The sequence below is a fragment of the Myotis nattereri genome (genome assembly GCF_964212035.1).
Source record: "Myotis nattereri genome assembly, chromosome: 5".
NCBI classification, from domain to species: domain Eukaryota; kingdom Metazoa; phylum Chordata; class Mammalia; order Chiroptera; family Vespertilionidae; genus Myotis; species Myotis nattereri.
Window position 1 is genome coordinate 36,543,543 of NC_138080.1, and position 14,685 is coordinate 36,558,227.

General features: G+C 53.7%; 1 protein-coding gene across 1 annotated transcript in view; it reads right to left on the minus strand.

Moving 5' to 3' along the window:
* Positions 1-14,685, minus strand: part of XKR6 (XK related 6) — a gene marked incomplete at its 5' end in the record, with an annotated part of 242,577 nt that overhangs the window by 20,122 nt on the left and 207,770 nt on the right. Inside the window, one exon of the mRNA XM_081092895.1 lies at positions 3,451-3,647. Coding sequence (XP_080949021.1) covers positions 3,451-3,647 — 197 coding nt within the window. The remainder of the gene's footprint in view (positions 1-3,450; positions 3,648-14,685) is intronic.

The following is a 14,685-nucleotide window of genomic DNA, read 5'->3' on the forward strand; positions in this document are numbered from 1 at the left end:
AGACATCCTTCCAAGCCCGGGTCTAGCCCAGGACAGAGCTGCCAGCAGACACGAGACTCATACCAGTGTAAATGGTGCATCAGTATATGTTCCCTTTATTGCTCTATTTTTATCTTTATTCCAAGACATCAGATTTAAGGAAGACCCCGCTGAAATGCCCAAATGACTCTAGCATAATATTTGTATGGGTCATTATCATTATTATTATTATACTAGAGGCCTGGTGCACAACTTTGTGCACTTGGGGGGGGGGGTGCCCTCAGCCTGGCCTGCACCCTCTCGCAGTCTGGGAGCCCTCAGGGGATGTCTGGGGAGTGGGTCTAAGCCAGCGGTTCTCAACCTGTGGGTTGTGACCCCTTTGGCGGTCGAAAGGCCCTTTCACAGGGGTCGCCTAAGACCATCCTGTATATCAGATATTTACATTACGATTCATAACAGTAGCAACATTACAGTTATGAAGGGGCAACGAAAATAATTTTATGGTTGGGTCACAACATGGGGAACTGTATTTAAAGGGCCAGAAGGTTGAGAACCACTGGAAGCCGTCAGTCAGACATCCTTAGCACTACCATGGAGGCGGAAGAGGCTCCCACCACCACTGCTGCTCTCTCCAGTCATGTGCCCAGCTTCTGGCTGAGCAGCGCGCCCCCTGTGGGAGCTCACTTAACCACTAGGGGGCAGATCCTACATTGAGTGTCTGCCCCCTGGTGGTCAGTGCACATCATAGCAACCAGTTGAACGGCCTTAGCATATCATTAGCATATTACACTTTGATTGGTTGAATGGACAACCTGGCACTTAGCATACTAGGCTTTTATTATATAGGGTTTTTCACTTGAGTCTGAATTATAGGAAAACTGGACACAATCCACATTGCAGGCTTGATTATTGCACTGTTAACCCAGCAATAAGTGAGGACTAGAAGGTGGAGAGATGGCAAACGTTAGAGAGGCTGGCATTGGACAAGATCAACAGAAAACCCACTGCTAGGTGATAGTGATTTTTCTAACCATCTACTAGCATGAGAGGCACAAGGTGGACAGGTGTGCCCAAAGGCCAACGAAAGCAAGGCCAGTCAGCATGGGTCCCACTGGTAAAGCTGCAGTCCAGTTCACACAGTGTGTCTACAGTATGAGCTCTGCTGCCATCAACAGCAAAACAGCCAGATGTCGCACGAGGCACTGACACTTGCCATGTCATTAAATGCTCACAACAGCCCTCTGTGTAGGTGCTAACATCACCCTCATTTCAGAAACGACCAAACTAAGGAACAGAAAGGCCATCCCTCCCCAGAGCCCGGCAGTGATCGGGCAGCAGGGCGGGAGCTGGCCGCCTGTCCAGTGGGCTGCGCACCGAGCTCCCAGGTGTCTGGGCTGGGAGATTCCTTCCGTGTGGCCATTGGGTCCCTCTCAAGTTCACAACGTTCTCTCCCCTCCTCCAATTTCCAATGCTTGAACTGATTTTCTTTAAAGCATGTACATGCTATGCAGCCTCCAATGGGGAAAGAGAGGGAAGGCACCAGTTATAACGAAATGGTGCGGTGATGACAGACGGCTGGAAGTGATGGACGAGCAAAACGCCAAGCCCCTCGCGTCTGTGCCGGCTCCTTCCTTCCCATCAACCCTGCTTACGCCACAGCCCCCGTCCCTGTTTGGGGGTTTCCAACCAACAGCAAAGACAGCCACTGACCTTTGTTTAGCCAGCGGTTCCCAAATGTATTGAACCACGAAAGACTATCTCAAGAAATACCTATTCCATACACCAAATGAATGTGGGCGAATGCTCACCCGACCTCTGAGCTGCAGGGGCACGTGGGGGGAAGGGCCAGGGAGTTCCCCAGAGCCCGCGACCCTGCCACTCCAGCTCCTCGCCCTGGCCCCTGCTGGGGGCACACTGCCAGGCAGCCCCTTGGCCTTCACTGACCTTGGCCCCACTGGGCTCCCAGGTCAAGAGGAAGCAACATCTGCTGCCCCTTGAGCTTCCTCTCCAGGATTTCAGGCGCAGCCCATGCTTACAGTCTGAGAAACTATCATAGAAAGGACACGCTCAGCAGGGATAGCCCACAGGTGGGTGGGGGACCTCCCTAGGACCTTGCCCAGCCGCTCACTGCCAGGCCTGGATGTGACAAGCGCACCCCCGAGGTTCCTGCGGAGTCTGACTGTTTCAAAGTGATCCACAGGCATTACATCACTGCATCCCCTAAACATCCGGGATGACTGCCCCCCCCCCCCCCCCCGGCTTATTCCAAAGAGGAAAGGAGGCCTCGGGAAGGTGAAGGGCCATCTCCAAAGTCACTGCAGGGTCCACATGGTGACCAGGACCCCGGCTGGGACCAACGCCCTGTTGGGAGCTCACCTCTGCATCACCCTGCCATCTGCCCTGTCTCTTTGTGGTGCTGGGATGTGATCAAACATTGGAAGGACATCTTGGCTGCCTGGGCCGTGGGGTAGGGGAGGGAGATTTGAAACTGAAACAGCAAAGGGCAGTTTGGATTGGGTGGGGGGGTGGGGGGGGGCAGGTCTCAGACTGAAACAGGGTTGGAAAAAGGAGGACCCGGATGGAAAAGAAAGGGGCCCAGCCAAGCCCCCAGCAAATATGCCCCCTGGAGCATGTCGCCCTGGCCTGGGGAGCTCGGGGCGGTGGGTGTGGAGGCTTCCTGAGCAGGAAGGACGCCTGCCCTGGGCACCTCATGCTGTCACCGGGGCCCACGAGGGCTCCCTCAATGGGGGAGCAAGGCCGGTCTGACCATCGAGACCTGGGGTGCGACTCCGCCTTGTCCGGGGAAGCCTCACCTCACCAGGCCTCGGACTTCCTGCTGCCGTGGAGACCAGTGCCGTCCAGGCTGGGCGCTGGGGGCGCCCGGGGCTCCTGGGAGACCACCTGGGGCCACAGGGGCCAGGACCGGGGAGAAGGCCAGGGGGCGGAGTGCGCCGGGTCCTGGCCCCCATCTAACTAGAACAGAGCCACCAAAGCCTGTTTTATAAATGGGGCTTCCACGTGAGCTTTGATTTGAAGCAAGAGCCACAGCTTCACAATGTCTGAAACCGCTGCCTGCGGTGAGTTAGTCTTTGCGTCACGTGCCGTCTCTGGGCAGCTCCCCATCCTGCACACGTAGGGACACAGCTCAGGCCAGCACTGAAGGAATGGCCCAAGGGGACCAGGGCCCTCGCTCTGCTGCTCCAGGGACATGAGAGGCCCTGGCTCTGCTCTACTCATTACAACAAAGTGGTGTGGGCAGTGGGCAGTGGGCAGTGGGCAGTGGGCAGTGGGCAAAGGTGTTTGGGAAAGGTCTGTGCCACTCATGCACTTGATGTGGGCCGGGTCAGACTGGGCGACACCCACAGAGTATGTGGGGCACGGAGTGTATAGGAAATGGCCACCAGGGGGTCCCCAGATGGGGTGGGGGCCTGCCCCAGCCCACGGTTCTGGCTCTGGGGGCGGGGCACTCACAGGGCAGCGTCTCGGCGCTGTTCTCCTGGATCATTATGCAGAGCTGTAGCACCAGTTGGGGGGCGCTCTCCAGGAAGGTCTCCAGGAGGCGCAACATGTTGACGTCTGCATATTCATACATCATAGCCCAGTAGAAGCGTCGCTGGTGTTCCTTCTGCCGCTGGCTCTGGATCCCCAGGTACATGGTGCGGATATACCTGCCGAGAGAGATAAACAGAACAGAGAGCGTGGGTGGGGGTGGGGTTCTGGAAGGGCCATGCTGCCCCCCCAAACCAGAGCCAGCTATGTTGGTGTCTCTCCTTCGCTCTGAGGTTTTCCGGACACTTGACCCAGCTCTAGGGGTCTTCTGAGCCCACGGACACGGACACGGACATGGTGCTAAGGCTTTGGGTAGCATTTGTGGAGCTCCTACTCAGCACCATGGCAGGGCACAGGCCATAGGAGGTGTAATCCCCACACAGCACAGAGTGGGAACAGCCAGGGACCCACAGTCGGCGGGTGGAGCAACTCGGAGTCGGCCCCAGGCCATTGGACAATAAAGCTCGTGTGTCCTCCACACTGGGGAGACCCTGAGGCTGTGTCCAGGTGTGGCCAGGGCGCAGGCAGACAGACGCACTGACCCCTCCATTGGAGAGGACACGGGCAAAGGATGCAGGTTCAAACCCAGCTTGGTTGCTTGCTAACGGGACCTTGGACTATCACTCCAACTCTGTGTCTTGCTACTCTTCTTTAACATGGGAAAAGAGTCGACCTTGGGGGGTGGTTAAGGAGATAAAGATGGTGGGCGCACATCCTGGGTCCAGTAAGAAAACTCCCTGCCTCACTTTTACCCGAACCTTCGGGAGCTGTCTCCAAGCCACAGTCACGGCGGGGGGGAAGGGGGGGGAGGGGGATCCAAGGTACTAAGTCGGCCAGTGGTCTCTGAGGCCGGGCCAGGAAAAAGCAACTTCAGAAAGCATGGTTTTGTGGCCCAATCAGGATCAAGATCACGAACCACAAACCAGGGCCCACAGCCAATCGGATGGAGCCACACATGCGTCCCTGACCATCCCAGGGCATGTAATCATTGGGCCTCCTACACAGCCAAGCCTGAATCGTTGAGGCTGTGAACACGGTTGACGCCTGACATCGTCCCCACTGCCTGAGCATTGCCAGGTGCCCACCTGTGGCCGTGGGCTTGTCCCTTATCTCTGTCCCATCATCACCACCGGTCTGGTCCCCACCACTATCCCTCCTGCCTGATTCGAAGTGAAGTCCTCACTGGTGTCCCAGCACCAACTCTGGCCCCAGAAACATCGCTCTTCACACAGTGCTCCTTGCAAATCGTAAATGCAATCAGGTCACCCCCTGTAATGCTTAGAATCAAACCCCCAGCTCCTCCCTTGGCTCACGGGACCCTGCCTGCCCCTCCAGCCTCCCCTTTCATTCCCTATCCCACCTTTCCAAGGAGCACACGAGCCTGCCTGTCCACACCCTGTCCCCAGTGCCTACAGATACAGAAGGAAGACAGGACTCCTGGGATGACTCTGTCACCATATGGCAAAGGCAGCCCATGCTCACATTTGCAGCAAACTTATGACAGGGATCATAATGCTGGTGGCTGAGAGGGGCTGAGTATTTCCCTGGGAGCAATGGAAGATGGTGCTGTCCAAGAACCTTGTGTCGATGTTACTGAAGCCCATGCTTCAGAGGCGAAGACGCACGACCATACATTTGTAAAATAATTTAAAACTGCGAGGGACGCTCCTCTCCACTTCCAAACGGTGGGCCTCCCTCCAGAGCTAACCAGGGACTGGACCCCACGATGACCCAGTGCCCCGGGGTCCCCCAGGATGCGCTTCGGATCACAAAGCAACCCTCCAAGCCTACAGCCAGCACGCAGGCAATGCGCGCCCACCCAACACCCGATGGGCGGTCTGTCTCTCTGGATTCCTGGGAGCCTTCGGGCGCAGCGTCTCTGAAGGCGCACCCAGGGGAGCTGGGGCAGACACCTGTTTCCCTACAGACACACTCCCAGGAGTGCGTGGAGAAACAGTTCTGCAGGAAACCAAAGGCAGGGAGGCAGGAGGTGCAGGCACTGGGGAGGACGACTGCAGTGGGCGCCCCGGGAGGGGCTGGGAGAAGGGCAGGTGCACCAGGCCCAGGGCAGGTGTTTCTGGGCCCATCACCTCCGGAGTCCCTGCCAGGCCTTGTGGGACCGGCTGGTTATCATCATTCAGCACATAGGGGAACTGAGGCTGGGGAGTGAAATGAAGCACCGCATTCTGGTTCTGTTCCAAGTTCTGCCACTTCCTAGCGGTGGCACTTCGCATGAGCCATGGCCTCTCTCTCGGCCTCAGTTGCTAAGTTCCCAAAATCAAGGGAGCAGGGAAGAGACTCAGAAAAGGGCAGGGAGGTTACTGTGCCTGCCCAGGGCAGAGAGAGAGAGAGAGAGAGAGAGAGAGAGAGAGAGAGAGCGAGAGAGAGAGAGAGAGAGAGGCAGAGAGAGGCAGAGGCAAAAAGAGAGACGGAAAGGGACATAGAAAGAGACAGAGAGAGAGAGAGAGATGTGGGGAGGAATGAGAAAGTGGGAAAGGAGAGGAAAGCCATGCCAAAATGTGGGGGCCTGAAGGAGAGGGTCACCTGGAAGAGGCGATGGCAACAGTAAACCTGGGCAGGGCGGGCAGGTGATACGGAGACAGGTCACAAGGAGCTGAGGAGGTCAGACTGCATCAAGGGTGGAGGGAAGGGTCAGATTGAGCAGATCTGGGGGTGGCTTGGGAAGGCAGAGCGGGAGTGGGGGGACAAGGGGGTCCTGGCTGAGGGGCTGAGGCAGAGCTGCAAGTCCAGAAGTTCTGCACCAGCACCCAGAACAGCCATGTGCCCCGCGGAGGCTTGGTGCCTGTGGCCTCACAGGTCAGCTGTGGTTTCCGTGATCCAACACTCAGCTCCACCTACATGGGCACCTGCAATACCCAATGCCAAGGGCCACAGACTCCCACAGGGACCAGACCACAGATCTATGATCTCTCAGGGGTACTCTCAGACCACAGACTCTTCCACTCCTAGCCTCAAAAAGTGGACCTTGGCGGAGAAATGATGATGTGGCAGCCAAGCCTATGTAGACAGGTCCCACGTCAAGTAACAGCAACATTCAGATTCACCTAGGTCGACCCTCCCAGGGCAAAAGCAGCCCCTGACCTGTCACTCCAGCTCCCATTTGCCCCAAGTTACCAGCCCCTCTGCCCATCTTGGCCAGGGCAATGGACGGCAATGAGCCCAGAACATGCTGACTCAATGAGAATGCCTACCAGAGAAACAAACTCAAATTTCCTCTGTGCGAGCATCCAGGGGAATGTATGCAAATAAATAAGGGTGCGAGTGGGAGAAACCAGAGCTTCTCTCCCCAGTGCTGATAAGCAAAGGGATGTTGGGAGCCCAGATTGCATCAGTCGGAAACCTAATTTGGAAATCATGCTTACACAGCCTCCCACCCTGGAGTCCAGTGTAGAATTTCCTGATCAAGTGCCTTCTACTTATTCTGCCCCTTCTGGCTCCTGAAAACTTATCTTCTCTTAAGTCAGTTGTTCTCAACCTTCTGGGCCTTTAAATACAGTTCCTCATGTTGTGACCCAACCATAAAATTATTTTCGTTGCTACTTCCTAACTGTCATGTTGCTACTGTTATGAATCGTAATGTAAATATCTGATATGCAGGATGGTCTTAGGCGACCCCTGTGAAAGGGTCGTTCGACCGCCAAAGGGATCGCGACCCACAGGTTGAGAACCGCTGTCTTAAGTGTTTGCGTCCCGGGTAGAGAACTGAGAGGATGTGTCAAATTCAGAGTGGGTCTAAGTGACCTCTGGGGCACCAGCCCCTGTGCAAAGACCGTGCAGGCCGATGGCCACAAGGTGGCGCCGGAGCCTAAGCCACGCAGGAAGACTGCTCCAGGCGGTGATCTCATCCCCAGCAAGGATCAGCACCCTCCTTTGCAGCAGCGTGGGGTGCAAGGGGTGGCGGGCCGAGACATGCTGAGTCCCTACGGGAAGGCGTGGCATCAACAGGAGACACAAGGTGGGCTGCTGCTCCTCCTAACTCTCAATTTGGGAGGTTCCAGCAAACTCACCTCCCCCAGGAAGGTAGTCCGGGAGTAAAGACGCCCAACTCTCCTCCTGGATTTGTCACTGCCTGTCACACATACTGTCTCTCTCCTAGGGCATCGCATCGTGAAATGCGTGGGTCTCAAAGCAGGCAGGCAGGGGTCATCCGCGAGCGAGGACTCAGGAAGGCTGGTCTCCGGTCTGCACGACCTTGGGCCAGTCACTCCCAGGGCTGGGCCTGGACTGTTCCCCCGCCTCAGGGGCCGGCTGGAGGACCTCTGAGCTTTGCCAGCATTTACAACCTCTGCCTTCTGTAAGTGAGTGGCTCTGCAGGGCCGCACGTACAGCCTGGCATGTTTACCGGCGATAATACCTGGTGTTTGCCGGCTCTCCCACGTGCCAGGCATGCTCTGGGCCTTCTGCAGTTGGTAACTCATTTAATCCTGGCAATAACCTGAGGAGGTGGGCGCACCGTTACCCTCATTTTACAGAGGGCACCTGAAGCACTGAGGTGGAGAACTGCATAACCATTTACCCAGCTACATCGGTGGCTAAGCGGGGCTTCCAGCCCAGCGTCTGGCTTTGGGGCCCGGACTCTTAACTCCCTCCACATGCCTCTCAGAGGCGGACCGCTGGTCTCTTCCTCTGAATGTGGTTCAGTGGAAAATCACCCAGAATACCTGGGTTCTCTTCCAGCTGGGTCACTGGCTGTGTTATGCTGGGGAACATCTCCCAACCTCTCTGAGCCCCCTTCCCCCCACCACCTTTCCTCATCTATCAATTGCCTTACCCGGAGTAGGCCCCCAGGACACGCCCAACGGATAAATGTATGTAATCATGGCCCCGCCGAGGGACAGGGGGCCTCAAATTTTTCTGGCCTCTGCCCAGAAATCAGGATTTTAAAAAGATTCCCAGGTGATTCTAATGTGCAGCCAAGGGTGAGAACCACTAACTTAGAAGGAGACACAATCATCATCTCCTTTTTCCCACTGAGGCTCAGAGAGGCTGAGTGATTCCCCCAAAGTCACACAGCCTATCATAGTTCAGGCAAATCAGAGAAGGTCTTGGCTAAACTAAGTTGCCCCACTGGGAATTAGCTACAGCTGTGCCTGACACTGGCTGGGATGGGAAATGAGTGATTTCTGCAAGGGCAGGAGGCTGAACAGGTTCGCCTCTGGGGGCCTACAGTCCCCGGCTGCTTCTTACAAAGTTCTCAGAAACGGCATTTTGAAACCTCTGATTGCAGAGAACTACCCACCCGCAAAGCCCCAAACAGGGCTCATTCCAGACTGTGGGGACTGAAGCTTAGAGAATCCTTTAGGAAAAGTAGTAACATCTACCAAACAAGTAAAGTAGAAATAGCACTAATTCTATACACTTTTTTTTCCAGAAAAATACAAGGGAAAGAATACTTCCCCATTCATTTTATGAGGCCAGCATTACTCTGATATCAAAGCCAGACAAATATCATATAAGAAAATAAAACGGCAGACAATAGCCCTCATAAATATAGGTGTAAAAATCTTCAACATAAGGTTAACAAATCCAATCCAATGATATACAGAAGGAATGACACAGCATAGCCAATTAGGGTCTCTCTTGGGAATGGAAGGTGGGTTTGATATTCAATGTAATCAATGATGTTAATAAGAAAAATCACACAGCACATTAATTGATACAGAAAGTATGCATTTGACAGAAATCAGCATCCATTCATGATTTTTAAAACGTCTCAGCAAACTAGGAATAGAACTTTTTTAACCTGACATACAGGAAAAGCAGCTACAAAAACCCACAGTTAATATCATTAATAATAAAAGACTGAAATATTTCCTCTTAAGATCAGGAACAAGGCAATGATGTCTACTCTCACCACTCCTATTCAACAACATACTAGAAGTCCCAGCCAGTGCAATAAGCCAAGAAAAAGAAAGTATGTACCTTTTGCAAAGAAAGAAGTAAATGTCCCTTTGTAAATGACACAATTGTCTAAATATAAAATCCCAAGAAATAAAAAAAAAAGCTTATAGAACCTGTTAGTAAGTTCAGCAAAGTCTCCTGATACCAGATCTGCATGTAAAAATTAAATGTATTTCTATAGACTACTAGTGAACAATTGAAAATTTTTAAAAAATTAAAAATATAACATTTAAATTAGCTCAAAAAATAAAATGTCCAGAAATAAAGCTAATAAAATGTGCAGGATTTATACTTTAAAGCTACAAAATACTAATAAGAGAAATAAAAGAAAGTCTAAATGACAGATATGCCATATTCATGGATGGAAAGAATCCATATTGTGACAATATAATGACGATTTTCCCCACGTTGATCTATGGATTTAACACAATTTCAATAAAGACTCCAGCAGAATTATTTTTTGCAGATATCGACAAGAAGATTCTAACATTTATATGGAAGACAAAAGAATTAGAACAGCCAAAACAGTTTTGAAAAAAAAAGAATAAATTTAAAGAACTCACACTATCTGATTTTAGAACATACTATGAAGCTACAGTAATTAAGAAGGTGTGGTATTGGCAAAGATAGAGAAGCACAGATCAGTGGAGCAGAATACAGTGTCTAGAAACAGGCCCACACATATATGGTCAACTGACTTTTGACAAAGTGCAAAGATAATTCAATGGGGAAAAGATGTGTTTTCAACAAATGATGTAGGAACAATTAGTCTTTCATAAGCAACAACTAACTTAAAATGTATCATCAAGTAAAATGTGAAGCTATAAAACTTGTAAGAGAAAACACAGGAGGAAATGTTTATGACCCTGCATTAGGCTAAGAGTTCTGAAACAGGACAGCAAGAGCATGCTCCATACAAGAAAAAAATTGACGAATTGGCTTCCATCAACATTAAAAATTTTTGCTCTGTAAGTAACATTGTTAAGAGCATGAAAAAAAGAAAAGAAAAAACAACAACAAGCTACGGACTGGGAGAAAATATTTGCAAATCACATCTTTGATGAAGACCTTGTGCCCAGAATATACACAGAACTCTCAAAATGGCCAACTCAGCAAGAAGGCAGGCAGGAGGAGCCTGAGCAAAGAAGTGATAAGACTTCTTACCTCACCTCTCCTTCCTGCTCCTTCTCCTTTGGCCAGAGTCCCCTTGGGCCTGACCCTGAGGATCCAGCCTCCGAGAAGACTCTCCTGATGACACCCCAGGCTGCGGGGCTGCTCTGAGCCTGGAAGAATGGGTAGCAGCTACAGGATTTAAGGCCCAGCTGGCCCCATAGCCCTATCCCAGGGCCAAAGCAACTGCTGAGGGGGGACTGCCAGGGTGAGGGCTGGGGATCTCACCATCAACTCTGGTAGCCATATGAGCAGAGTGGACTTCTTCCAAAACCCAATGCTGTGAGCTCTTCTCCCTCTCCCCCCCCCCCCCCCAGGGACTGGTGGTCACCTCAGAGGGCCCTGAGACCCTAGTCTGGCCTTGGTTCTTCAAACTCCCCCTAGGAGGGAGGGAGGAGCCTGAGAGAGGAGCAGAAGGCCAGCAGGCCTGGCCCTGGCGAGCACTCACCCTGGATTCCAGCTCTAAGTTATTCAACATCCAGGTTTCCTTTCTCCGCGGTGTCCAGGCCACCGGGCAGTGCCAGCGTGGGGCACTGTGGTAAGGCTGTCCCTCCAGAGCCCACATGCCAGTAAGAGAGGGGACACAACCCCAGGAGGCCACTAGAAATCTGCTGGGCGTGTGCCGGGTGAAGGCCATGCAGACCCTGGTTTCACCTGCATCCCACTGTGCAGAGCAGAACAGGCCCGGTGAGGCAGCGGGAGGTGGGTTCTGCTCAAGGCCCCAGGCATCCCCTCCTTGTAGGCATCTGCAGACGCTGCCCTGGCCAGGCTTGAACAAACCACATGCACAGCCCCTGCTCCCCATGGGGCTGGGGGCTGGTCAGCAGTGCTCAGGCACCCGGGGCTGGCCAGGCTGTGGTCCCAGAGCCCGGCGCCTCCGCCAGGGCAGGCAGGCCTGTAGGCTGCACAGCTAGGCTGCTCCCTGACCCCCAGCTCTTTAGGGAGAGACCAAGAGAGCTGACCTCAAAGGCAATACATATTTTTCCTCTGAAACCAACAACAGTTATTCTCTTGAAGGCCTCTTTGCTGCAAAAAAAAAAAAAAAAAAAAAAAAAGGCCTTTATATATTTTTTGATTTAAATACAACTTGCTGTGCTTGGCCGGCATGACTCAGTGGTTGAGCATTGACCTATGAACCAGGAAGTCACGGTTTGATTCCCAGTCAGGGCATATGCCCGGGTTGCAGGCTCGATCCCCCGTGGGAGGCCTGCAGGAGGCAGCCGATCAATGATTCTCTTATTGATGTGTCTATTTCTCCCTCTCCCTTCCTCTCTGAAATCAAGAAAAATATTTTTAAAAAATAGAAAGTAAATAAATATAACTAGCCATGCCTCGGGGCCACCTCGAGGCATCTCTATCATTATCCTGGCACATCTGCTCTCGCTCTCACACATACGCATACACCCAATCACACACACATACCACCTACAGGAACACACAAACACCACTCATGACACATGTGCACACTATATATCCCTGGTGTGTACATGCTAATTACACATGAAGTTCATACACCTAAATGGCAACACACTATGTCCTCCACAGAGACCTACACGTACAAACCACCACATGCATGTACCTGCTACACACGTCTAAGCGCCACCTGCACAGACCTGGAGGCACACGATCACACCCTGGGTCATAGCCAGCCCTGGATCACTGGGGGTGGTCCCCTGCCTCCGCCTCCCCTCCTGCCCCCAGGGATGCCTGCTCCTGGCCACTCAGGGTCCCCACAGCAGACACAGGGCACAGAGGAAGAGCCGAACCCGCATCAGGGCTGGGCTCTCGCAGGCTGTGAGCCACCTCAGAGCGAGCAGGGGCCTGGGAATCACGGGGCAGACGGGAAGTGAGGACGCACTGCCCCCAATACCAAGGGCGGAGCTGGGCTAGTTTCCACCAAAGCACCAAAAAGTTCACTGATATCTGAACCTGGGAAGCGCCAGCCAACCCCCTTCCCCACACCCCTCCCTGTTCTTCCCTGGTTTGTTGGGAATCCACTGGTCTGGTAGCAGTAAAGGGGTTGCGTGCTGTTGTGACATTGCAAGATCTGCATTCTCGTCTGGGCCCTCCTTCTAGGGGTGGAGGAGTTCCCTCCGTGTCCTTTCCATTTCTGACCACACCTCAGGGCTGGAAGGGTCCAGGGCCACGTGGCCACGCAATGACTGTGGGAGAAAGTGGCCCAAAGGAGGGGTGGGAGGGGTTGAGGGCCCCAGGCTGCATGGGCTGCATGGGCTGCATGGGCTGCATGGGCTGCTATGGGAATCTTGCCACTCTGGGGCTGGTCACCTGCTGAGGATTGCTGAGCTGGGTCGCCAGAGTCCACCCAGGGAGGGTGCTGGCCCTGAGCTCCGAGGCTGCTGGGACTAAAAGGCTGTGCTCCTACCTTCATGCCATTGGCTCTGTGCCAGGTAGGAACCCCGTGGCTGTTCCCTGGGGTCTAAGAGCAGGAGCTAGCAGCAGGACAGAGCAAAATCCTTCCAGCTCTTCCAGCTCAGCTGCCCCGGCCCTGACTTGGTGGCAAGCAGTGGGGACAACATAAGCAAAGACAGCCAGAGCAGCCCTGGCCGGGTGGCTCAGTTGGTTAGAGCATTGTCTCGATACGCCAAGGTTGCAGGTTCCATTCATGTACAACAATCAACCAATGAATGCATGAATAAGTGCAACAACAAGTTGATGCCTCTCCCTCTCTCTTTCCCTCCTTCTCTGTCAAATCAATCAACCAATCAATCAATAAAAAGACAGCCAGAGGGCACATGCCAGGAAGGCTGGAAATGGAGAACCATCAGGTGTAGCCAGGGGGCAGGGAGCAGGTGTGAGAGAGGGAGGTGGGGAGAGCAGAGAATGAATTCCCGGATGCAGAGCCAGTGGGGAGCCACCCAGGTTAGCCCGACTTCCTCACCTGGAAAAGGGGACCCCACCTGTAACTGGGCAGAGCCTGGCAGGCTGCTCCCAGCACGACAGGATAACACTGTAACTGGACGGGTTTTCTGTCCCTCTCTGGGCAGCTAAGAAGAGAGGAGCACATCGATGAGGGCTGTCAGACACTCACAGCTCACGAGTAACTGGCTGGACCTGCCAGTGGTCTTCCCAGTCCCGGCCATTCATCATAAGCACCCAAATGCTCACACGGCTGTGTCCACACACACGTGCCACCCGCGGACTCCCTTAAAACCACCCAGAATGCAAGGCCTGGTGGCTGGAGGGACCCCAAGCCTGGCACAGCAGGAACTGTGCACCAACACAGCCCTGGGCTCTTTCTGAGTGTGAGAATGACTCTAGAACCTTCCTGGGTGGCACTGGGAGCCTCTGCTCCCCCTCACGCCCCCCCCCCCCACACCCCCCCTCCAGCTGAGATGTCTTCAGCGAGGAGGGAAGGCTGGAGGGTCAGCTGCCAGCTCAGCCCCTGAGAGCAGCGCTTCAAATCGGAGCTATTTTTAGCTCTTCTCTCCAGTGTCCCTGACATCAGCTGAGCAGTGGTGGCGGCGCGGGCACACATCTGAGGGAGCAGGCATGAAATGGCATTTCCCTGTAGGGGCCCAGGGGGAGCGGGGCAGTGGTGGGGGAGCACCACACAGCTTCGGGGAAGGGAGGTGGCGGCTGTGGGTGTCACCAAGGCGTCTTCCTAGGTGTAGGGTCAAGGTGGCAGGGTGGCCAGGGCATCCTCAACCTTCTAGGGCTCAGGAGAGCATATGGAGGGTGGAAGCCACACCACCTGCCCCTGCCTCGTGTCCCCAGAGTGGGGCCCAGCGGCAGCTGCCCCTGATCTGAGACTCTGAAAGGAACTTGATTTAAAAGATCCATGCATCTTGGCCAACCTACACTTAGGAGAAATACTTTTTCTTCCCCATTATAAGCTCCCAGAAGGACAGAGACCCAGTTTCTGGGCTGTGGTTTACCTTTGCATACCTGGTGCCTGGCACCCCGCCAGGTGGGCATTCAGTGTTTGTCCCATGAATAAAGGAACCAATTGGGCAGCTTGTTAATAAAATCCTTGAGCTGAGAAAATTCATTCCAAGCTCCCGGGGCAAGTGTGGGGAAAGCCTTCCCCTTCTCCCGGCTCAGGGT